Source organism: Python bivittatus, unplaced genomic scaffold, assembly GCF_059951505.1.
Source record: "Python bivittatus isolate LINGU-HERP-01145 unplaced genomic scaffold, Pbiv_v1 ctg000960_np1212, whole genome shotgun sequence".
NCBI classification, from domain to species: Eukaryota; Metazoa; Chordata; class Lepidosauria; order Squamata; family Pythonidae; genus Python; species Python bivittatus.
In genome coordinates this window covers 10827833-10854307 of record NW_028277124.1, presented here as the reverse complement: position 1 = coordinate 10854307, position 26475 = coordinate 10827833, and the positions used below count along the sequence as shown (strand labels likewise).

At 38.5% G+C, this 26475-nt stretch overlaps 1 protein-coding gene across 1 annotated transcript in view; it reads left to right on the top strand.

Moving 5' to 3' along the window:
• The window catches only part of PCDH1 (protocadherin 1), a 156619-nt gene that overhangs the window by 40215 nt on the left and 89929 nt on the right, over window positions 1-26475 (top strand). The window contains exon 3 of the mRNA XM_088131581.1: window positions 12990-15182. Within this exon, the coding sequence (XP_087987707.1) occupies window positions 12990-15182 (2193 nt within the window). The remainder of the gene's footprint in view (window positions 1-12989; window positions 15183-26475) is intronic.

Below are 26475 nucleotides of genomic sequence, written 5' to 3'. Positions count from 1 at the left end.
CCATACTTTAGGTTGTATGTAGGGAAGTGCTATAGCTTCTAGGCGTTGCATTACAATCTCTGCTGTGAGTCCTGACAGTGGTGATCCCATGGGTGTACCTCCGATTTGTTGGTATATTTGTCCATCAGACTGAAAATAGGTGGTGAGGCAGAGGTTGATGAGGTCCATGATTCTGGGTATTTCGATCTGGGTGTATTTGGTTAAGTTGGGTGTGTTGTGTAGTACTGCTGATATGGATTCTTTTGCTAGTTCTGGGTTTATGGATGTAAAGAGTGCTGTGACATCAAATGAGACCACAATTTCACCTTCATCGATGTGTACGTCTTTGATTTTCTGGAGGCACTGTAGTGAGGAGTTGATAGAATATTCACTGTTCTCTGTGAGTTGTCCAAGCTTTTTTGTCAGTTCTTTCACTATGTTATATGTTGGGATCCCTGGTAAAGATACAGTTGGTCGGAGTGGTATGTCAGGCTTGTGTATTTTTGGTCATCCATAGAAGTGTGGGAGGATGGGTCCACTGCTTTTCATCTGCCACTGTTCTTCCTTTGTGATCTGGCCTTTCTTAGTTAGGTCATTGAGGGTTCTCTTGATTAGGTTGTCTAGTTTCTGTATTGGGTTGGTGTTAGCAGGGATGTAAGTTTCTTTGTCCTCTAATAGCTTTTTGGCTTTTTGCAGGTATTGTGATTTATCCATAATAACTGTGGTGTGGCCTTTGTCTGCTGGGAGGATGATGTTGGTTTGGTCCTTCCTTAGGCTATTGAGGGCTGCTCTGTCCTCTGCTTTGAGTTGGTGTTGATACTGTATTCTTCTGATCTGTGGTATGATTGTCTGCCTTATGTTTTCTTGGGTCTCTGGGTTGAGTCCTGTCATTTTGAGTGCTGCTTCTAGGGCTGCGCAGAAATCTAGTTGATTGGCATTGTCCATGTTATAGTTGAGGCCTTTCTGGAGGATATTGTGTTCTGCAGTGGATAGTGGCCAGCTAGACATGTTGATTACCCATTCTGGTTCAGGTACCTCTTTGTTTCCTGGGTTTAATTTGAGTACTTTAGTTTGCAGTTTAGTTTTCTTTTCTCTGCTTGTCTTCTGGATGTGTTCTGGATGGTGGTGGTCAGTATCTTAGTATGCTCTGGGGTCATGGTCAGTTCTAGTTGTTCCTTGAGGTTGTCTGTTGTTTGCTGGTACTTGTTCAGTCTGTGGTGCGCATCCATGATCATTAGTCTTACCATTTTGCGGCCGTTTTGTTGTGCTATCTTCCATCTAGCTGTGCTCTTTATTGGGGGTTTGTATCTGACGCTGGTGGGTAGGTTATGCTGTCTTAGGCATTCATGTAGAAAGAATAGCTGTTCTTTGGTGGGGGGTTGCCTGCATGCAAATTTCTCCCATCTGCGTGCTTTCTGAAGCATTTGACACCCATATGTGGTACCAATAGAGGCGAATATGTGTAGCTCAGGGTTGAACTGTGGAGTCCTTGGGGTTCTCTGAGCTTGGTTCTTTTCTTGCAAACATTTCAAGAAAAGAACCAAGCTCAGAGAACCCCAAGGACTCCACAGTTCAACCCTGAGCTACACATATTCGCCTCTATTGGTAGTTTGAATATAGCTCTTATATTAAGAGAAGTAGTGTCAATGTTGGCATCCAAAAGTTTTCCCCGTAACAATGACTGAGAGATGGAATTGAATGCTGCTTTAAAGTCATGGCCATATAAAGAGGAATCTTTAGTTTGAGGATGTGTCTCTCAATCAAGTGATGTAATGCAAAAGCACAGTCTACCACTGAGCATTCAGTTTGGAACCCTGTCTGTTCATCCCTGATGAAGCCTTTAGATTTGATCCAATCAGTTAATTTTTGATTCAGGTGTTTTATAATTTCCTTAACATACTCAGAAGGCTAATAGGTCTTTAGTTTGCTGGGTCTCCTTTATTGCCTTTATTTTGATTTTTTATTTAATTATTATTGCCAGTCCTCAGTCTTTGGAGATGTGTCCTGTGTGATCAGTATGCATAGAGAAAGAGGCAAGAAGAGGTACTCACCATGCACAGTTCAATTTAAACAGTTCAGGAAAGATGCAGTCACTACCAGGGGCTTTTCCTGCTCTGAAGGATTCAATTAATTTGGCAGCTTCAGAGAGGGAGAAGCCAGATGTTTAGTGTAGCAAACTCGGGGCCTCGGTGGTATTTGCCTGCTTGGGCTCTGAGTATAGAGATCTAAAATGCTCCTTCCATATTTGTAAAGGAACTTGATTTGCAGGGTTTTTAAGAGTTTTCCTAAGGCCTTTAATTATAAACTGCCAGAAGAATAAGTTTGTTTGTTTTTTAGTTAACTGACTTGATTAAGGTCTGCCAACTTTCCCAGGTGGCTTTATACTTTTTACTCTTGAGGAGGGCCTTTTGTCTTTTTTCTAAGTCAAAGATTGAGCCCACTCCAATATAGGGGATTGTCTATACAGTTTAGAGGTCTCTTTTGAGTTGTTTACATTCCTGATAAAACCATGGTTGATGTTTGGTTTTATAGTCAGTAACAGTGTAGGGTTTCTTTGAACCCATGCTTATTAGATCTCTAATAAACTGTTCATACAATATTAAACAGTTGTGATGGGCCTCTATGATGGAATGGCACTTTTCTGAGGTGGGTGCTGAATGAAGGCATTCAGCTTCCATACTTGCATACCTTTCATTCTATCTGACTCTGACAAGGCCATTTGTGTTCTCAAGGGGTAAAGGGAGTCTTCCTCTCAATCTTCTAGTCTCACAGTCAAATTGTAGTTCAACACAATGGGATGATGGTAACTCTCCATTCGTGGTTCCATGTGTAGGCTAGTCAGAGGTGAGATTACATTATGGGATACTAACCATACGTCAACTCTGGATTTCCTGTCTGCTTCCTGGGAGGTATATTCTGCAGGTCTATCATTGCTCAAGGCACCGTGAAGAATGCTCAAATCTAAGCAGAGGCCATCTGCTTCAAGCAGAATCCAGCGAAATTACACTTTCTGTTTTTTGCTTCTCTAAGGAGACAGGGCTCCTCTAATTCCTCTAACTGTAGGAGGATTTGAAATGCTGTTAAAGCGTTTGATCGTGTGGGCCCAGCCAGGCATCTAAGTCCTGGTTTATAACCAGCTATGCAGAAGAGAAGTTGGCAGAGCAGCTTTCTATATAGCTTTTTATTCAATCCCAATCTAATTTGATTTGGCCATAAGTTTTAAGTGGAAGGATGCACCCAGTAAAAGGTGGTATTTCAACTCCCTAAATATTACTAACAATGTCAAGTGGTCAAGAGGAGGCAGTAAGATATAGTCAAATTGCAATTTAACATTAATAAATTGCCTTTTATATTTTGATAAGGCAGATTTCAGGGCATGGGATTTTCTGTTCTGTTATGTTTGGTTTTCCATCTGGAGTTTGAGGCAAAATAGAAATCCAAGGAATAAACTTAAATGTGAAATGAGAGAAAAAGGAATCCTTGAGTGCACCCTTAGCTCAGGAATATGAGTTTAGTAGCAACACTACACGTAAGCGCATTCCCGAACTTCCCATAAACTTCTCTTACATTTATAAAATTTAAAAAGTTTTGTTTATTGTGGTCCCTCACATGCATATATGAATTAGACAGCTGCACAGAGACTCATTTAAAATGTTTCAGAGCTAAGATTTTGGTGGGTGCCCCAAATCTCTTTGTATCCTCTAAAGCTCAGTTTCTGCCACTTTCCTATGTCTCCTTCCATTGCTTCAGTGGTAGTGGTAATTCTTCTGGAACTTTATTCTTTTTCCTAGTGCTATCATCACTTATTAATTTGCTTTTCTTTTTTTAGTTGTTATATTTCTATTTCAGTTTGGTTTTAAGGTGGTGCCTTTGCACTGTTTCTGCCAGTATTTGGACCATATGGACTCTGTTCTGTAAATGACAACAATGTAGGGATAAACTTCCACAACCAGGTGAATATTGTCTGACTTTTCTTCCTGTCATGAAATAAGTGAGCTGCAGCTCACTTCATCCAATGCATAGACTGGCTAGACTCATTTAGGATTTCATTTGGGGTGAGGTGGGGGGAAAGGAGGGGAAGATAGGTTGGTTATGCGGATGCAGGTTACATGTGAGACAGATTACAAGTTATCTTATCAATTAACAATTGTAATGTGTTAAATCCCATTGTTTTTGTTGAGACCTTCTGAAATAACCTGAAATCTTTTTATGCGAGTTCAACAATTTTTCACTCAATGAAGAAAACCTATGCCTTTTATTAAAATTTATTAGCCAGAAAGGGTGCTACCAGATTCCTGATTTTTTGCCACCTTAGACTAAGACAGCTGTCTCCTACAATATCTAAATAAGCAAAGAATACCTGGCCTTGAGATTAATGCTGGTAATGTGAGCATTACTCCTCTCATTGCCCAGCCCTACATATTATCTACTAAGAGGCTCATCATAGCCAAGAGACAGGGATCAATTTCAATTGCACTCCATCTGCTTCTTTCTCACAGTTTCTGCAATTAGGATTACTAGAACAAAGGTGCACTTAGCTCTCCCCATTCAGCTCCTCTACTTTCATGTCTCAGGCCAGTTCTCATTCCTGCCTGTCATCCAGCAATCTTTAGGGGCACCACCTCTGGGATTCTTGTAGGCTTTTGAGCCATAGTACATTCCCACTGTCATTCCATTTTACCATTGCAAGAGGACCATGCTTCCATTTTGCCCTCAGAACCTTAAATGACAAGATGCAGAAGAGCACAAGTCTGATTTGGATTCCTAGTTGAGGTCACCATCAGCATGTTCCTCAGATGCTGAGATCAGGTACCAAACTTCCCTATCTCCTTCAAAAGTCATCTGTGTAATATAGAGAAAAGTCATATACCTCCAGTATTTTCCTCAGGATTCTGAACTACCAACTCTGCATAAGAGAATACCAGCATTTTTTTGGGTAGAAAGTGACATTCATTTCTCCTCACCTGGATGACAGAAAAGGATGAAAATATTCCATTTGAATGTGTCCTAGTTGCAGTGCAGCAAAACAGTGTTTCTTGTCAAGCTATCAAATTGAAAGTTGAAGGAGTTAGTTCCTCTTAGTTAATCAGGCTTGGCTGCATTCCATGGACTTCCCTCTCAGGTCTTTCTTTAGTACAAAGATAGATGTCATTCTTGATACAGAACAGAAGCCAACATTTTCTGTCAGGCAAATGAGACTTATACATCAACAGTGTTCATATTACCTTAGATTGTATTACTGACTTCAGGAGTAACGGGAAACCAGATCTCAAGCTGACAGATTTCACTGTTCTTTCAAATGAAATCTTCAAAGAACTTTCATCCTCCTTCCACTTTTCAAAACAGCATCTTTAATTAAAGGATGCTCCCCACTTCCCCCATTTGGGGATTCTAGCCCACCGATTATCACAAACACACAGGTGGTATTTATTGTCTGCATATCGTCATGTTGTACTAGGAGGTATGTAGCCTGCTGTGGATGAGAGCAGTTGAAGCTGTCTCTTCCTGGTAATGATGCATGAGTTCTTTTTACATATGCTTTGTGGTTTTTTAAAGGCATGGAAGAGTGCAACTCCTTTTGAATCTTAAGAGATTGTGAGCTTATTCCTCTCATATTTCAACTGTTTCTTGCCTTCAGCCTGCCCTTTCTCCATAAGGGCCAGTAATCTGCAAAAGTAGACAGCTGATATGCAGCTGATATTGACAGTTTCTCTGATACACAGTGGGATCAGATGCATATGATCCCTTCTTTTGGCTTGGCTACAGACTCATTCATGTTCACAGAATGCATGGTAGATTGCTTCAGGCTACAAGTGATATTCTTGGATAACTGGCTCTACATTGTTCCTTCCTGGGAGCAGCTTGCCTGCACTATTTAATATATTCTTCCCTTATTTGCTGAATTAGAGTTACAGATAAATTTAGACAAATTTCACTTGTTTCTTCCTAGGTCCTGATGTTTATTGGGCTGTCTGTGACATAACCCAGAGAATAGTTTTACCTGACAACAGGTTGGATTCCAATGCAGTGTCTGCTTTCTCAGATCCTCAACTATACTTTGTTTCCAGCTCAACTGATCCTTCAACTTCTGTGACATGTGGGTTCAACTATAATTGTGAAGCTATTCACACATTTTTGGACACTGTAGAACTAGGATTTGTACCTGTAGATAGTCCACCCCGAATTGATTTTTGAGCTGTACAGCTTGCATTCCCACAATCTGTTTGGGACTTTCTTTATCTGGATTTCAAGATGGGAGTATTCTCCCCCTCTTTTTTTTAAACATAGTTTTATTAGAGATTTTAACAGGTAAAAAATAAACATGAAAATATGTAAGGAAAAATTAAGAAATAGAAAAAAGATAAGAGAAAAAGTACAGGAAATAGTGCAGATAGAAAAAGAAATATAAAGAAGCAACTTCCAATCTTCTTTACAGCAGTTACAAACAAACTTATCTGTCCTCCTTCTTATCTGTCCTCCCTCTTTAAGATTACATTACATGGTTCCCTTCTTCCCATATTCAACCCTTTTTAATCAGCAAATCCATAACTCACCAATTCATTTTTTCCCATTTTCAGCAAAAAGTCTAGAAGAGGTTTCCGGTCTCTTATGAAAGTACTTATTGTTTTATCCCTTATCAAACAGATCAGTTTTGCCATTTCTGCAAATTCCGCCATCTTCACAATCCACTCCTTCTTGTGGGTATTTCAATGTTTTTCCATCTTTGTGCATATAGTAGTCGCGCTGCGGCTACCATATACAAAACCAGTCTTTTGTAAGTCTTTTCTACTTGGCTATCCATAAATCCCAATTTTAAAAGTTCTGGTTTCATCTGAATATTAATCTTTAAAATTCTTTGCATCATCATGTGTGTTTGTATCCAGTATTCTTTTGCTTTTTTGCAAGTCTATCATGCATGGTAAAATGTCTCTTCATGTTTTTCACATTTCCAACATTGATTAGAAGTACTTTTATACATCTTAGATAATTTCTCCGATGTCATATACCAACAGTACATAATTTTATGAAAGTTCTCTCTTAAATTGTAAAACAGTGTGAATTTAAATCCTTTTAGCCACATTCTCACCCATTGGTTCATGTGTATATTATAACCAAAGTTCTTAGCCCATTATATTATGCACTCTTTAACTTCTGCTTCTTCTGTTTCAAATCTCAACAGAATTTTTTACATTTTAGCAATCACATGTTCATCATTTGTACATAATTCAATTTCAAATTCCATCTTATGTTGTTCAATTCCAGTTACTTGTTTATCTATATTATATCTCTCAATTGTGCATATGACCATTGAAAACTATATCCCTCTGCAGTCAGTTGTTCTCTTGATTTCATGGCAAGTTCTCCATGTTCCTGTACTAACAAATCTTGGTATGTTAAACATTTCTCTTTGCCTGCTGTTTCTTTTCTGTAAAATGCTTCTTGTGCTGAAATCAATAAAGGTATTTTTGGGCAGAGCCTGAGTTTATCTATTCCATATTCTTAATATGGCACTTCTAACATCATGATTTTTAAAATCTAGATTAACTTGAACTTTATCATGCTATAAAAAGCCATGCCATCCAAACCTCAGGTTGTGTACTTCAAATTCGAACATGCTCTTATTTTTCAACAGCACCCACTCTTTCATCCAAACCAAACAGCAGGCTGCAAAATATAATTTGAAATCGGGCAGTCCTAGTCCTCTTTTCATTTGCATCTTGAAGAATTTTATATTTAACCCTTGGTTTCTTCCCTTGTCATATAAATCTAGATATATCTTTTTGCCATTACTTAAAAGGTGCATCATTTGTCAAAACAGGTATTTGAAATAAAAACATCATTCTAGGTAATACGTACATTTTTACCACAGAAATTCTCCCAAACAGTGATACTTGTAACTTTTCCTATCTTAACATATCTTTCTTAATTTCATTCCATAACCTTAACGTAATTATTTTAAAATAAGATACAATTCATATTAGTCATAGTAATACCCAGGTATTTTACTTCTTTCTGAATCAGAAAACCAGTTTTTGCCATCAATTCTTTTTGAACTTCCATCCTCTTATTTTTGTTAGCATCTTCATTTTCTGATCGTTGATTTTAAATCCAGGTAATGCACCAAATTCCTTTAATTTTTCCATTAATATTTCTATTCCTTCCATAGGATTTTCCAAAACTAAAACCAAATCATCTGCAAGTGCCCTTAGTTTATATACTTCTTTTTTAATCTTCGCCTGGCTATTCTCTTATCACGTCTTATATCTCTATTCAAAACTTCAAGAACTAGAATGAATAACAGTGGTTATTCACCATTAACTATAATTGTGCCATTTGTGAAATATATATTGATTTTACCCATTTAATACAATTTTCTCCAAGATCCATATCTTCCAGAATTTTAAACATAAAAGTCCAGTTCAAATTATCAAATGATTTCTCCACATCAAGAAATATCAACATGGCTTGTTTTGCATTATGCTGCTCCAAATATTCTAATATATTATCATAAATATTTTATAATCATTGTTCAGTAAAGATATTGGTCAATTTTTTGGCAAAGTTGGGTCTTGACCTCTTTTAGGAATTAGTGCTATATTTGCACCTGTCTAGCTGTCTGGTATCCTTTCATTATCTAGAATGGAATTCATCATTTTTTGAAGAGGTTGTACCAATTCATCTTCAAAATGTTTATAATAGGAGGCCAGCAGTCTATCTGGACTAGGCATTTTCCTTTTTTTTTTTTATAGCCTCATAGACTTCCCTTATTGTTACAGCTCCATTCATCATCTGCTTTTGTCTGTTGGTTATCTTTGGTAAATTTTGTTTCTTTAAATATTCATCCACTTTTGCCAGGGAAATTTCTTCTCCCTTATACAGTATAATTTTGTATGATACTGATTCTTTGCATATTTGCATTGTCTATTACCATAGTTTTCCCATTTTGTAATTTTAATATTTTCTTCTCACTTTCTTTTCTTTCTTTCTCTTCTTTCTTTCATTTATATACCAAACATTTCCCCAGTTTATTTGCAAACTCAAAATTCTTCTATTTTACAAAGTTCATTTTTATTTCCATTTTTCTTATTTTTAACATGGAAAGTTGGCGTTGTAGAAGTTTAATTTGCCACGAGTCATTTTTCTTTCCTCAAAATTCTTTCTCTCTTAATTCCTGTATGCCATATTATTTAGGTTTTTTTCCATCTCTTGGTGTATTATTTCTCTCTTCTTTTCCAAAATTTCTATTTTGTCTTTAATTTGTTTAACCTGTAATTTGTATTACAGATTCTTCAAATTTTTAATTCATATTTTCTTCCATATTTGCAAATCTTTCCTCCATTCTCTCTTCAAGTATAGCCAGATCTCTCTTAACAGATTCAGTCACTGATGCCGTCATTGGTCCTGTAACATTCTTCCCCAGTTCTTCAGACATCCTTTGTAATATCTCTTGCATGATCCTTTTTTCTGTTATTTGCTCTGTCAATTATCCTCTTCTCCCTTCTGTGGTTTTTGCTGTTTCCCAGTAGTAGCCATTTCTCTGTTTTAATTTATAATTATAATTATAAGGGGAAGTAAAAAATAAAGGGCTGCCTGGCTGCCTGGCTGCCTGGCTGCCTGGCTGCCTGGCTGCCTGGCTGCCTGGCTGCCTGGCTGCCTGGCTGCCTTTCTCTATATCCTTAACCCTTTAATCCCATTTGGCACTTCATGGTTCTATAGTCACATGATCTTTCACAATTTTCCCTTATCTCTTTGTTTAATAAAACCAACCAGTCATTCCTCTTAGTAAATTTAAACAGTCCTTGTTCCCAGGGAGGTATATATTATTTATTTAATTAATTCAAAAGTACTTTAAAATAAACAATATTCCAAATTTGGCTGTCCCCTTAATTTGTTTTAACTTTCGTAGTTCAAACCCTTCGCAAGCCTTTTGCTTTTAATTGTTTTTAAATCCTTATAATTATTTCTTCACTTTTTACTTTAATCTTGCCCTGGGTCGAAGGAACTCCCACCAGGTGGTTTAGTTGCTCTACTGCTTGGAAGATCTCTGTAACTTTAAAATTTTTTATAATCCAAACGTGCTCTAGAAAGTGGAGTTTTAAGCCAACCCAGTGTCCTTGAAGCAGGCTCCACATGAGACTGCGAGCTTGATATTCTTCCTCCGCTCCCAGTACTCTACTCATGAGTCATTTGCAGGTTCCCTCTGGATCATGTGGGTTTCCTCATGCGGAGCTGCCTTCTGAAGCACAAGTGAGCAATCTCTTGGTTTCTCCTTGTCCAGAGAAGCTTCCTTGGCCTGGGCTTGCTGCCCCTCTACCAGTCTCCATCTCTGCTATTTGGAGACATGTTAGTTTGCTATTTTCTACACCTGGAAGTCCCGATGGGAGTATTCTCTCCAAGTGCAAAGGACATATACCAATCCTGAGTGTAGCTCTCTGTTGATGAGCTCATAGCAGACTTCAGACTTTTCAGATTTTCAAAATCTTACAAATATGCCATATCATACCACCATAGTTCTCTGGTACACCAGCAAGTTGAGTGGAAAGAAAACAGTGACTGCTGAATTTGATCTTTTTTCTTTGGGATTAGTGCTCAACCAGAGGGATTGACCTGTTCATCTGGCTGAATCCAAAAACTTCAGCTAATAGTCATCCAGTTTTGATGACTCATGAGGAGAGACTAAATTGATAGGTAGTTGTATTCCTCTTTGGACAGTAGGGACGCCCAGCATCAGTCTGTTTGCCTCCATGGACAAGAATCAGTGCAAAGCAGATATAAATCATGGACTAGATCATGGACTAGTTAGCCATGAAACACATTTCCTTCACTACTATTCTTCATTAATATTGTTCCAAAATTCATTCAGGACATACTAATCATCCCATAGTAACCATAACAAACCATCATTTACAGCATTCCTGCTTCATCTCTTGAGAACCATGTTTCCTTCCATCTCATCTAAAAATATTAAGTCTCTATAGAGACACAGTATATTATCTAAACCTGTCAACTTTGGTGATTTGGAAACTCCAGACAGAAACCAATTCCTGACATAACTATTGAATGTTTGTTTTGTAGCCCAACTGGTTGTTGTATGGAAAGCTTATCAGTGTAAATTGAAGAAATTTTCAGAATAAATTCTGGTCATGATCTTGTTCTTATTAAATATAATATTTAATACATTTTGGAATGTCTCCTATTAAAATTTCAGGGGCTGCATTCTTATCCCTCAAGGTTTACTCACCATGAATTTTACATTTTATAATGCAGCTGATAGTATCTCAATTTTATCTTACTATTGGTTAAACAGTTTCTTTAAGGATTCATGAATATGTATCCACACTTATCACACACTGGTATTTGTTCTGGTGCTCTTCATTGCAATCTTTAGGCCGTTTGAGTTCATGACTACCTGCCCCTTATACTTACAGTTTCTAAAACTATCTTTTTGCTGTCTCCTTTATCAGCTTGGGTTAGAGTTAGGTCAAATGATCCTCTCATCGAGACAATGTATTATGTGCCATTTTTTCCCAAGGCCATTTCAGTCCTTCTTTTAATAAAACAATGAATTTTCCTCATATCCTCTCCAGTCCAAGCATCCCTATCCACATATTCCTAATAGCAGAAAAGTGATAGGCTTCAAGTATTCTGAAAGTGTTTTCAAAAAGGATTGGCAACTAGACATGAAAAAAGGAACTACTGACTCCCCTCAAACATATTTTAACTGTATCAGTTAAATGATCTCAATGATCAAATCTGGTTGTCATCTGGCCAAGCAATTTGCCTGTTTTAGTTTGGCACATTTCATGAGAGTGATTGCAACATGAAGTGCATTTCTGAAGGAAATTCCTTTGCTGGAGATATGAAAGAATCCTACCTAATTGTAGCCTTCTATCTTCATTTGGCATTTTGGCTTGATCTGCAATTTCTCTATGATTTATTTGTCAGAGCAATGCTTTCTTTTGTTCATCTGTTAGACTCCTAACAGAAAGAATTGATTATCACTTTATTCACACAACTCACCCCGTTCCCTATCTCCAGGCAGTATCACTTGTGATTTGCTATCATGTCTGCTGCTTGAGTCTTCAGAACCAAGGGGGAAATGACCGGAACTGCACATTAGAGGATGCATGATACAGAAAGAGCAAGGTTCCTGCCAAAATCTTAACTTAGGAATATTTTGAGTGGAAGTTCATAGGTGACAATTAGAAGAATTAGTTACAAATAAGTAACCCACTCTTTTTTGTTGTTTCTATTAAAACATGAGAGAATCAAAAACCTCTTGCTAAAATACTCTATATTGACAGTATATCCCATTCAACTTCCTGCTCACTCATATTAGATATAACTTCTATGGGTGGACCACAAGCAACAGCTCTAGTGCACTGGTGTTCCTGAAGTTAGTAAGGTTTACTCAGTTTTAAATGTCACTCAATAGCAGAGATGGATAACCTTTTCAGTTCTGAATGTTGCTTTGATTATTAGAGGGGGATGCACTTTTTAAAAAGGAAGCTGGATCCAGGGCTGTACTTTTTTGGAAGGAAGAGGCAAGCTTTGTTCCTTCCCCAGTGATCCTGTTCAAGATTGCTCTCGCTCTTTCTCTCTCTCTCTCTCTCTCGCCATAAAGGACAACCAGCGACCTTTCCCCATCAACTCAGTAGTAAAAAGCAAGTAGGGATCCTTGATGTTTTGTAGGCCATAGTATTTGTTGTTGTTATTGAAGATCATATATTGTCTGTGTAGTTGCCCAGTTCTGCATTATACTGTGTAATAGCTAAATATGCAGTTGAGAGGCTCACACTTGCCAAAAATTGCACTCCAAAAAATAGACAGTGGGACCAGGACAAAAACTAAATTTGATTCAATGTAAATGTAATATTCTGTAATTATTTAATAATTTCTGCTTCTGTTTAATTACAGTTAGGTGATGATATTTTAAATTCTCCGGAACTAGCTCCCAATGCTTGAAAACACTGAAGTATTACCTGATCAAATTCTTTTTTTCATTGCAGGTGAAAGCCAATGATTCTGATCAGGGTGCCAATGCTGAGATTGACTATTCCTTCCATCAGGCTTCAGATGTAATTCACCGGCTACTTCGCCTAGACAGAGCCACTGGACTCATCACTGTACAGGGTCCTGTTGATCGTGAAGACATCAACGTGCTCAAGTTCTCAGTGTTGGCTAAGGACAAGGGAGCTAACCCCAAAACTGCCCGTGCCCAGGTAGTGATCAGTGTCAGGGATATGAATGATAATGCTCCATCCATTGAAATTCGTGGCATTGGTTTGGTCACTCATCAGGATGGCATTGCCAATATTTCTGAAGATGTGCCAGTTGAGACACCTGTGGCTCTGGTACAGGTGTCTGATCGGGATGAGGGTGAAAATGCTGTTGTAACTTGTGTAGTGGCTGGTGATGTACCTTTTCAGCTGCGACAAGCCAGTGATACTGGCAGTGATAGCAAAAAGAAATATTTTCTACAGACCACTACACCTCTGGATTATGAAGCAGTGAAAGAATATACCATTGAAATTGTAGCTGTGGATTCTGGCAATCCACCCCTGTCAAGCACTAATTCCCTCAAAGTGCAGGTGATGGATGTCAATGACAATGATCCAGTGTTCAGCCAGAGTTCAACAGAGGTGGCATTTCCTGAGAATAATTCCCCAGATGACTTGGTAGTAGAAGTGAGTGCTACAGACGCAGATAGTGGATCTAATGCTAAACTGGTCTACTCTCTAGCTGGAGAATCTTTATCAAAAGATATCTTCTCAATTGATCCAGAATCTGGTGAAATCCATGTAAAGAATGTGCTGGACCGGGAACAGCAAGAACGCTATGAATTCTTGGTAGTTGCAACTGATAAGGGTAGCCCTAGCCGCAAGGGAACTGCCTCAATTGCCATCAATGTCATGGACCGCAATGACAATGATCCAAAATTCATGCTAAGTGGCTATAATTTTTCTGTGATGGAAAACATGCCACCCTTGAGTCCAGTGGGCATGGTGACAGTTATTGATGCAGACAAAGGAGATAATGCTGTCATTCAACTCTCAGTGGAACAGGACAATGGTGACTTTGTAATCCAAAATGGTACTGGAACCATTCTCTCCAGCATATCTTTTGATCGTGAACGGCAGAGTACTTACACTTTCCGGCTTAAAGCTGTGGATGGGGGTGACCCACCTCGATCTGCTTATGTGGGGGTGACAATCAATGTGTTAGATGAAAATGACAATGCTCCTGTAATTATATCTCCATCCAATGCTTCCTATAAACATATTCTACCCAACACTAGTCCTGGGCAGCAGGTCATGAGTGTTGGAGCTGAAGACATTGATTCTGGGATTAATGCCGAACTACTATTTAGAATTGCTGGTGGAAACCCCTTTGAGCTCTTCAAGATTTCATCTGTAAGTGGAAATATCACACTAGAAAAAGAAATTCTCCGCAAGCATCATGGACTTCACCGCTTGGTTGTACATGTAAATGACAAAGGGAAGCCTTCTCACCATGGCACAGCATTAGTTCATTTTTATGTTAATGAAACACTGGCTAACCGGACACTGCTGGAGACCCTAGTGGGACACAGCTTGGACACACCTATTGACATTGATATTGCTGGTGACCCAGAGTATGAGCGCAACAAGCAACGCAGTAATATTTTGTTTGGAGTAATTGCGGGCATAGTAGCTGTCACCTTGATTATTTTGCTTGTCGTGCTGGTGCGCTATTGCCGTCAAAAGGAAGCCAAAAGTGGCTATCAAGCTGGCAAAAAGGAAACTAAGGATCTATATGCTCCCAAGCAAGGTAGCAAAGGGAACAAAGCCAAAAGCAAGGTGAAAAAAAGCAAATCCCCTAAGCCACCAAAACCATCTGAGGATGAAGAAGAAACAGGTCTGCAGAAATCCCTTAAATTCAACCTTATGAATGATTCAGTTAGTGACAGTCCCCGCATCCACCTGCCTCTTAATTATCCACCTGGAAGCCCTGACTTGGGCCGCCATTACCGCTCCAATTCACCTTTGCCTTCCATTCAGTTGCAACCCCAATCACCATCTGCCTCCAAGAAGCATCAGGTAGTACAGGACCTCCCAGCCACCAATACATTTGTGGGCACTGGGGACAGCAATTCTACAGGCTCGGAGCAGTATTCAGACTACAGCTACCGTACCAACCCTCAGAAATACACCAATAAACAGGTAGGAGAGATTGTGCTGCACCCTCCCACCATCCCCTCATGCTACAGCAGGGCCATATGGACAGAGGTGTGGGAGTGAAATGGACTTGGCCCACTTTGCATGAATGGATTGGCATAATGCAGGTTGAAGGCCTGCAGTGTCCAGATGCATGTTACATTCATAGGACTGCTTAGAAAAGGCATCATTCAGCACAGCAAATTAAGGGAATAAGTGTGTGAGAGTAGGGAGAAGATTGCATAGTTGAGGTAAACCAGAGTAGGCTGATTGCATTTAGGAAAATGAATCCTGACACTTGCGTGGAACATAAAGGGTTTGGGTTGTCAGTGGTCAATGATCTATGCATCAGGATGCGTTCAGTTCTAATTTTTGGTGCTCATTACTATAAAACAGGCTTTAAAGTCCTGCAGCTGAGTCTTTGTTTATGTATCCCATATTCCAGCCATATTTCCATACAGATATCCAGCACTGATTTCTTCTGTAGGAATTTGATGGCATTGGAGCCTTAGTACATTTGAAGACATGGTATGGTAAAATTGAACATTCTCAGTGGAGTGACATGGGCTATGGATGTAAGATTTTTGCATGCAGAAATGGTATTGACTCTACAGCTAGGATGGTGTGGGGAGTCTTTGCTGAGGGGAAGTTCTCTGGAATATGTAAAAGGTTAGATTATGAGCACATGCAGAGCAAAGGTTACTGCTGCGGGAATTCAAAGGAAGGAAAGCTATCTCCTACAAAATGTTCTGAACTGTATGATAGGGAACTTGGCCGTATAGAGAAGTGATATATGGTTTGCAAGTTGTATAGCATCCTGGAAATATTATTAAGCAGTAAGGTTTTGGTGGATACAGTTTTAGATGCCATGCTTCAAACTGGCTGCAGTTAGTTATCAATTTTTTTAAAAAATGAAACATTCAGGGAATAGTGTTGATCTTCCTTCCATTGTATCATTAATTCCTTTCTTTTGGGGCTTATATATGCTAATTTTCCTTCCCAGCTTTGTTCAGGTAAAGTTATTTTACCTGTTATGTGATTTCAATAAATGTTTCCATTGTTGGCTGGTGTGTGATGATCACTGACTTTTGTGTAGCAGTCTATAGAGCAGTGGTGGGGAAGCCAAATGACCCGGGGGAGGGGGAGTGGTCATGATGACATTGCTTTTGGAGGTTGTTTCAGCAAATGAAATTATGTTACATTTTTGCAGTTATTACAAGTCCAAGGAAATAGAAAAAGCATATCAAAGGAACCAATATGAAATTCACCCAAACACATCACAATCAAATTGGAATGGAGTTATCACAGAAAATTTTATTTTTGACGTTATCAGAGAGATTTAATGTACTGATTAAAAACAAAAGGTGGTTTCTGTCTTTTTACAATTACTTGCATTTCTTAAACTACCTCAGGGCACAGAAATTATAGTAGTGATTTCATACATATTGTAGGTACTTACAATGTCTGTAAGATCTTATTGTCAGGATTTTTTAGATTTTTTTTTTGCAATCAACATTTTTTCAAAATAACATTGATAATTAGGCTGACCTAGAAAATTTTAAAAATAATTATGTATTCTTTGTTTATGAATTCCCAATGAGGCTATGTTGGCCTACCTGAGATAGTTTAGATTGACATACTGTAAATAGCTGAGGCTCAGTGGGAAATTTATTCTCTGCTCTATTCAGATATTTAGCCACTACCCTTCACTGGATCACTTGTTCTGTGGAGTACCACAGTTACTCAATCCTCTTATATAACTACTAAATAAGATAACATTTCTAATGTTAGATTGTAGCACTACATTTTGTTTGCTGAACTATGTTTTGCCTTGTTAACTTGGGTACATTATAAATGTTGTTGCTCTGCTGAGAATGTAGGCAACTTTATTCTGATGTGTTTGCCAGTAGTGCAAACTACTTTGCCTTTTTTGGGGCTGAAAAGCAATAAATAAATATTTTAGATAAAATAACTTTGCAAAAGGTTTATATTTAATAACTGTATTCAGGGATCCAAATATTCTTCATCTAAACAGTTTTACTCAATCTGATACATATATTATAATGTCCAAATCTCATTTTACTTTATGTTAGTTAAAATTTGCCTGATTATCAAATGTATAATATATACATTTGATAATCATGTTTCAAGATCTAATTCAGCTTCAGAGTCCTTTATTTATTTGTTTATTTATTTATTTGAGATCTAGAGGCTGCTGAACCCTGTAAAACTCTGAGTGGCTTACATTGAAAACAATAAAACACAAACCATGCATGTCTAAACAAACCCAGATCTACAAACAAAATTCTATAGGGCCTTGGAACCCATTATAATCCTTGAAGTCTTTACTTTTGTTGCAGCTGGACTTTGAGCTCAATTTCTAAATAGGAAATTTAAAAGAAAATACACTGTCAAACTGCTGTTTGGAAGGTTTTTCTAATATTTAGCTTGAATTTGCCTTCCTTTAATTTCAGTACATCGTTCTAGGTCCTATGCTTTGAAACAATAGAGAACACATATTTGCATATCTTCTTCCTTTCAGGTATACATAAAAAAGTTTAAACAGCAGATTAAAAGAAAGTTGATATTACGTTAGCAATCGACTATTGTTTCCCTTTCATGTTTGTATGCCTAAACCTACAAAATTGTAACTATAGCTGAGTTGGAACTATAGCAAGCTTCATTTCAGAACTAGAGAAGTGGAAGCTGGCAGTCTATTCTGGCTAATCGCTGACGACAGGGTAGTTTCTCACCTGTCTTGTGATAGTCCTGGTTTATGGACAGATAGATGCGCGCGCGCGCGCACACACACACACACACACACACGTAAAGTATCCTAGCAAAAATCCTCAAAATATCAGTGAAATATTACCTTACTGATAAGCTCTGAATAACCTGTGTTTAAAGCAGTGGGTCATGCCTCCTGCGCTCATTCCAATTTTTTATTCAAGCCATAGAATTGAATTCTGTGGCACCCCACTTGATCTCTCATTCTACTTTGTTTAGGAATTGTTGGTGAGTGCACTTTGGAGGCTAGGTGTAGAACTACCTTGTAGACATGCCATTCAGCCCAAGCTAAATTAAACTGCTAATCAGAATGTCATGGGATATTTTTTAAAATCCTTTGTAAAGTCAGGGTATGTCCACAGCATTCTCACAATCTCTTAAGAAAGTTATGAGAAATGTAATTAGTCTAACAGAAGCTACTGTAGAAAAATCTATTCTGACTTAGTTATCAATGTATTGATTTAAGATAATTACAAATTGATCACTTCATGAACTGCTCTAGAATCTTTCCCAGTCAGACAACTGGGAAATCACTATCTAGACCCTACTTTTTCCTCTTTTTGAAGATAGGAACAATATTTTCCTCCCTCTAGTCATCTGATGCTTCACCCATTCTCCTGGATTTCTGGAAGATAATGAATAGAAGTGTGGAAACTTCCTTTAATAATTACCAGAAATCTACATGGATTTGTTAAGAACAAATTTTGTCAGAATAACCTGATTTTATTTTTAGATTAGATTATTTATCTCATTTTTTATTGGATAGCTTTTTCAGTAGATTTGTGGAAATTACATAGACATAATATATCTTGATTTCAGCAAAGGATTTAGCAAAGTGTCCTATGACTAGCAACCTTGTTAGATGTAGGTTGGAAGGCATGATGATTAAGTAGGTACATAGCTGGTCTTTAAAATTATACTCAAAGAATGTTCATGAAAGGACTTTCATTAAGCTGGAATGAGGTATTAAGTGGGTGTCAGAAAATTCAGTTCTGGGCACTGTATTTGTCAATGTTTTTATTCTTGATTTGTATGAGGAGGTGGTGAAAATGCTTAAGAGACCTGTCAGTTTTCAAAAATTGGGTAGCATAACTCATATGCTAAAACACAGAAAAAAACGTTCATAATATTCTTGATAAGTTAGAGAAAATAGAGAAATTAAATTTAACAGAAAGAATGGTAGAGTAATTTCTTCAAAAATAGAAATCAAATAGCATAGAAAATACTTGCAATGGTAAAAACTCTCACAAAAAGATATTGGAATAATAGTTAATTGCATAGTAAAAATGAATCAGAAGTCTTATGTTGCTGCCAAAAAGGCAAATACAATTTTAGGCTGCATCAATAGAGGCATAGTTTCAAATCCTTTCTTTGCTTTCTTTGACAATGTGACTAGGTTAGTGGACCAAGGAAATGCTGTGGATGTAGTGTATTTAGACTTTAATAAGGCATTTGATAAAATAGACCATAGCTTCTTGATAAATTGGAACAATATGGGATGAATGATCCCCCTACCAGATGGATTTGTAGTTGGCTGAATAACTATAGCCAGTGCCTGCTCCTTAATGGGACTGTGTTCCACATGAAGGGAGGTATGCAGCGGCATACCTCAGGGTTCTGTCTTGGGCCCAATAGTCTTCAGTATCTTCATAAATGAGTTAGGTGAGGGAATAGAAGGCATGCTTATAAAATTTGCAGATGGCACAAAGTTGGGGATTGCTAACATCCTAGGAGACAGGCTCAAGATTCAAAAGGATCTTTATAGAGTTGAACAAGAGGTTCTAACAAAATGTTCAGTGGTGAGAAATATTATTATTATTATTATTATTATTATTATTATTATTATTATTATTATTATTATAACATGTATGCTGCCTGAGTCCCAACTCTGGGCAGCTCACAACAATCAAAGAAATTACAGTAAAATTAATAAAAGATAAAAAATGGCAAGCATGACAGACCAGAGGGAATGAAGCAAGGGATCTCACTCTCCCTTGCCAAAGGGTTGGTGAAGAATCAGGTCTTTACTACTCTTCTGAACAGCAGCAGAGTGGGGGCCATATGGATCTCGAAGGGAACCTTATTCCATAGGGTGGACTTCTAGGGTCCCGATATATGACACTGTTTAATCAAAGGAACCCAGAGTATGCCAACCCTGCAAGATTGAAGTGGTTGGGCAAATACTAGGGGAGACAAGTAGTTCCTCAAGTAACCAGGCCCTGTGCCATCTATGGCTTATAGGTAACAACCAGCTCCTCGAATTGCATTTGAAAGCAAGCTGGCAACCAGTGCAGCTTGTGAAACAGAGGTGTTACATGGGCATAGCAAAGTATGTTCATCACTGCTCATGCCGCTGCTCTGGACCAGTTGAAGTTTCTGGGTGGCTTCAAGGGCAACCCCATATACAGCACATTGCAGTAGTCAAGGTATGAGGTGATTAGGACATGGGTGACTGAATATTTGTTTGTTTGTTTGTTTGTTTAATTAGTAATCTTCCGAATCTTGTTGACTCAAAGCAATTTCTATTAAATCAACATCCTTCAATACAACATCTTCAATAAAACCTGTACAAGAAATCCTAACATGTCATAAACAAGATCTAAACAAACAACCCCCCAAAAGGCAGTTAAGTTGCCCAAATACTCAGTGACTGTCTGAAGGGCCCCCCGATCTAGGAAAGGATGCAACTAGCAAACCAGATGGAGTTGTACAAAGGCCTTCCTGGCCACATCTGCCACCTACTCTTCAAGCAGAAACTGCGAGTCCAGGAAGACCCCTAGATTGTGCACCAACCTTGAAGGGGTAGTGCTACCCCATCCAAGGTCAAAGATGGAATATCTCCAGATCTGGGTGGTTCAGATACCCACAGCTATTTGGTCTTGGTAGGATTGAGTCAGAGGTGGTTATTCCCCATCCAAATCCACACAGCCTCCGGGCACTGGGACAGAACCTTGTCAGCCTCGCTTGGCTGGCCCTGGATCAAAAGATATAATTGGGTATCATCAGGATACTGATGATACTGAACCCCAAACCAGCGGGGGACTGGCCCCAGAGAAAGGAACAGAACCACCGTAAACAGTGCCCCCAATCCCCAACCCACGGAGCCAGGTGGTCAATCATATCAAAAGCCACTGAGAGATCAGGGAGCACAAGGATGGATTCACCACTTCCCTCCTAGCTCTGCCACAGGTCATCAACAAGCATGATCAAGGATGTCTCAGTACTAAATCCTGGCCTAAAACCAGAAAAACTATATACAGAGGTACAAGATAGATAGTACCTCACTTGGCAGTAATATTTCAAAAAGGGTCTAAGAGTCTTGGTAGATCACATATTTAACATGAATCAGCAATGTGTCATAGCTGCCAAAAGACCCACTGCAGTTTTAGGCTGCATCAACAGAGAATATAGTATCAAAATAATGAGCACAAAGAGCGGTTAAAAGTATGTTTAGCCTATAGCTGAGGGGAGACATGATAGCAGTGTTCCAGTACATGAAGGAATTGGAACAGGGCTAAGAGTATGGATTTATTCTCCATATCACCCCAGGGTAAGACAAGAATAGCCTGGCTCCTGTCAGATCTGCAGTGTTCAAATCCCAATGAAGAAAAATCTTGTGCAACCCGAGTTAGGTTCAAAAAGGATTTCATTTATTGGAACGTACATGCAACTCTAAGCAAAGCATTGCTGAAACTAAAACCTGCACTTTTGCCACTTTACTTTTACCCCTACTTCTCACCCCCCTCTTTCCAGATGCCGTTCTGTTTCTCACAGAGGTACAACCTTGCACATTCCTAACCTTTGATAACAGTCCATCTTCCTGGCCTTTGATAGCATACCATTTCCTTCTACTTTCATTACCCCCCTCCCTCCTCCTAAAGAATGGCAGAAACAAAGCAAGCAACTACTACATTAATATTTTGATTGCTGAAGGTTCTGACTCTCCTGAAAGTGTGGGTGCTCCATCACTGAAGGTTTTCAAGAAAAATTGGATAGTCATTTGTCCAGGATGGTATGAGAACTTCTGTACTAGGCAGGGTTTGGGCTAGATGACTTCAAAAGTCTCTTCCAACCCTCTCCTTCTATGATTCTAGTCAAATCCCACTTTTGAGTATTGCATCCAGTTCCGGACATCACACTAAGAAGGATTCAGACAAAGTGGAACAGGTTCAGAAAAGGGCAGTGAGGACAAAGACCAATTCAGCAGTGGAATCAATTACACAAAGAGGTGCTGGGCTCCTTCACTTGATGTGATCAAGTGGAGTCTAGACATCTATGGGGGGATATTTTTAATTCTTATTACTTTACTAAACAAGTCGTTGGACTTGCCAACCTAAATGGTGCCTCCCAAATCTGATTCAAGTATCATAGGATGCAGATGCATAGAGATTCAAATTCTATAAACGATTTATGCCTTTTTCTGTCAACCCTTAACTGGAATCTGGGTCTTTCAAACTCCTTTTATTAAAATACGTACCTTCTTTCTAAAAAAGATTATGAAAAAACAGGAATTGAGGGGTTTTTTGGAGATCTACAGGTAGTCCTAGCTTACTGACCGCTTGTTCAGCAACTGTTTAAAGTTGCGATGGTGCTGAATGAAGTGGTACTTATGATCGGTCTTTGACATTCCAGCCACCACATCAAATGGTCACATGATCACCATTTGCAATTTTCCCTTCTGGCTTCCCACAAGCAAAGTCAATGAGGAAGCCAGCAGGGAAGGTCACAAGTTGCTTGGGTAAGTCTGGGAGCAGCCACCCTGAGGCCCGAAATTGCTTAAGTACACTGCTGCAACCACCCATGCATCCTCCCCCACCTGGCAGCAGCCACCCCTGGACCCGAGAATGTTCACGCATGCCATTTACCTGCCTGCTGGCCTGCTTGCAAGACACCTGGGACTTGCACCTTTTGCCAGCTTCCCCACTAACTTCTTGTTAGAAGCCAGCAGGAACTTGGAAGGAGGTCCTCACTTAATGACCTGCAGTTCTCACTTAATGATGGCAGCAGGGATTGCCAGAATTGCCATCGCTAAGCAATGTGGTCATGTGAAGTTGCGCTTTACAACCACATCGCTTTGCGATGGAAATTCGGGTCCCAATTACTGTCATCAAGCAATGATTTCTTGACTTTTGCCATCTTCCAGAATAACTAGAATGCTGTGTTGAGGATGTCTGAAAGAGCCCTTCTTTGTTGTTCTCAATCTTCTCCATAGCTTATTTTAAAATTTAGGTTTTCTAGCTCCATCTCTGTAAATCCAAGTTATCCGTACAGATTCTGCCTTGGTGAAAATCCCTTCTGATGTGTCCTTTTTGATTTGAAGATTTTAATATGTTTTTTGGGGAGCCATAATGGCTTCATCTGCTTATTTCCCCCTTAGTTATAATTGCTTCTTAATTGTAAATGCATCTTAGTACCTCCTATTTTTTTAAGGAACCCCAACATCTTGGATTCCCTTTCCCATTATCTTCTACTGGTATGGAATTTTGCATATGATTGTTCTGTATTTATTACAGTCTGCTTTTTTTGAAGTCCAAGACAGACTTTTCAGGTACTTAGCTTTAGTTTCCCTTAAAATGAAAAACTCTAATATTACATGAAAAGTTTCCTGCTCCCTCCAATTTCTTGGCTAAATGTTCTTTATTTCTTAGTTTGAATCAGTGATGAGTGATCTTGTGCCTTCTTTCATCCCCTGAAGGAGAAAGTTGTCAGGCAGAAAATTGGAAATTGCCAGAGCTTATCTCTGCGCAAATACAAGTGTAAATACAACTATACTAAATTCTCCCAGGATGGATGGATGGATGGATGGATGGATGGATGGATGGATGGATGGATGGAGATGGATGGATGGATGGATGGATGGATGGATGGATGGATGGATGGATGATGGGACATTGAGTTGGTGTTGACTCCTAGTGACCGCATAGATAGATTTTTCCATGATGGTCTGTCCTAACCTGGTCCTTCAGGTCTCCCATCATTATTCATTACTTGTTTTTATATGAGGTCCTTGCTTCTAGTCTTTAATGTATTCCACTGGTGTTCACCATTGTCTGGTTGTTCCTCCTAAAAAGGCTCAGAGCTAGTTTCTTTCGTGAGGGCAAAAAATGTTTCTGAATTTCAGTGGTGTGATATATTTTCTGAATCTCTTTTTTCTTATTGTCATTCGTATCCATTTAATTTACTCTACTGCTTAATCTTCTTTCTTGTGGAGAGTTGATTTCTCTGTCAGCTCCTGCTATAGCTTTCTTTGTTTGGTTGAAGAAACCTTCATACTTCTTATGATCTGAAGTGTGGCCAATTCTCTTACTCCTTTAACCCTCTTATTTATTCTCAAGCACTGCACAAAATACACATTTCCTTTATATATACTCTCTGCTTTGTTTTGTGGGAGGAATACAAAAGATTTTACAAGCACATCTGACGGGAACTTCAGAAATACTTCTATCCACTTAAACAGTCAATTAAAGACCTCCTACACCAAATTCCACAGCTAAACTTCTGTTTGTTCACCCTTTACATTCAGTCAGTGAGCTTGCTTCCTGGAAACTGGCTGCCTTATATTCTTTTTCTAATCTCTACTATAGCTTTTGCACTGTTACCCAGTTATCCATAGTGGCCAATGAGCAGCGATTAGTCTTTTATAGAGTTTGATAGAGAGCGAACAAGGTATTTTGTCCCTTTTCTGTGTGACAATCCTCTGTGACAAATGGAAAGAATCCATGGTTCTTTCATGGGATTTACACCTGAAAATAAACCATTAATTTCAGAAATTAAGACTGGAATATAAATTTCAAAAATAAAGAACTATACATAAAATCAGCCTGTTGACTAGGGATATTTAGAGAAATGAATCCAGTGGTGAAAAAGGAAGTATGCACATTGTTGTATTTGAGATTTAGGCAAGAGACATCAGAAACTGGAATAATCATCAAGAGTAGCATGAAGGAAATTGTACTGTTTAACTGTACTGTTTAAGCATCAGCAGAAGAAGAGGCAGCAGATGTATCATGTTTTATCTTATTAGGTGACTTACCAGGGACCAGCATTTTTAGGAGGTCCTAACAAGATCTAGTCAATGAGGCTATCTCAAAGCATTAAGCATGGTCAGACTGGGTTAATATTTGGATGATGACCAACAAGAAATGCCAGTTCTGTTGACTAGTCTGGGAAGTAAGAAGAAATGTCCATGATGAAGGCAATGGCAAACCATTACCATATATTTTCCAAAAAAACTTGATGTGTCCATGAAGTTACCAAAAGTTAAGTTCAGCTCAAGGGAGACTTAATCTTATTAGTTTTTATTGCTGAAGTGCAGCATCCCCTGATGTAAAAGAGGTCCACTGGTCTGTCCCATGCACAATAGAAAAATCTCATCCCATTCAGATTTAGAGGGTAGGCAGCCCAGGAAAGCTACCGCTTGCCTACTTTGCTGTGAAAGGAGATTTGTTGGGCTAAATTCTCATCCTCCCTTCCTTTAAAAGAGAGAATCCGCATATGGAAGCTGTCTTCTGTCTCCTCTCATATAGATTCTGAGAAATAATGACCATAGGTTAGAGCAGGGTATAGAGGATAGGTTTCAATAAAGTAGCTTGGAATACAGTATCTGATATATGCTTAAGGAAGGTTAAAAAATTTCTTAGAAAAGGAAAATTGTATTTTTAGTGACAAAAACACTCATTTCCTTGTAAAGGAAAAAAGTCATTTATTTTTTTGGTAAAATTTATTGGACAAGAATTGAAAAAATACCCCCCTCCCAATTTCTTATTTATTCCAGAAATTATACTATACTAAATATAGTATACCTCAGAGCTGACTGTGCCCATATGAACATGCTAATAACAGCATCAAAGACTGTTAGTAGACTCTTACTAAAAGTCTATCCAGTTGCCAGTACAAAAGATAAAGCCTTTTCAGTCATTATCCTGCACAGGTAAAATTGCATCCCCTAGAGATCAACTTGGCCTCCTCCCTAAACATTAGTTCTGTTATTCTGACAAGCTTCTTGCTTATTTTATTACTGGTCCCCTATGTTTGTATTGTTATTTTTATTATGTTTTTTCCTTGGTTTTATTTATTTATTGTAATGTAGTCTGCCACATTCCAGGGTAACTCTTGGCAGTTTTGCCTTTTCTTGTCTTAGAATTGTAGAATTTTAGAACAAAAAGATACACAGATTTTCAGTTCAGCATCCCTGTCAAACTTTACAAAAGAAGAACCCAGTAGTTCTTAATGCATTGACTTCCACTCCAAAGCAGCTGTTAAATTTAGGAAAATTCTCATGGTGTTAAGTCAGTCTGCTTCTCTGTAGTTTACATCCATTGCTTCTAGTCCTGCTCTCTGGTGCAAACATCTTTTGCATGATAGTCTTTCACCTACCAGAAGATCACTTTCTTTCTCTTACAAACTAAACAGTTCCAGTGCTTTAAGCTGTTCCTTATCCTTATCATCTTGCTAGCTCATCTCTGCTGTATTTTGATCTGTCAGTCACTGTTGACAAATTTGACAGCTTATA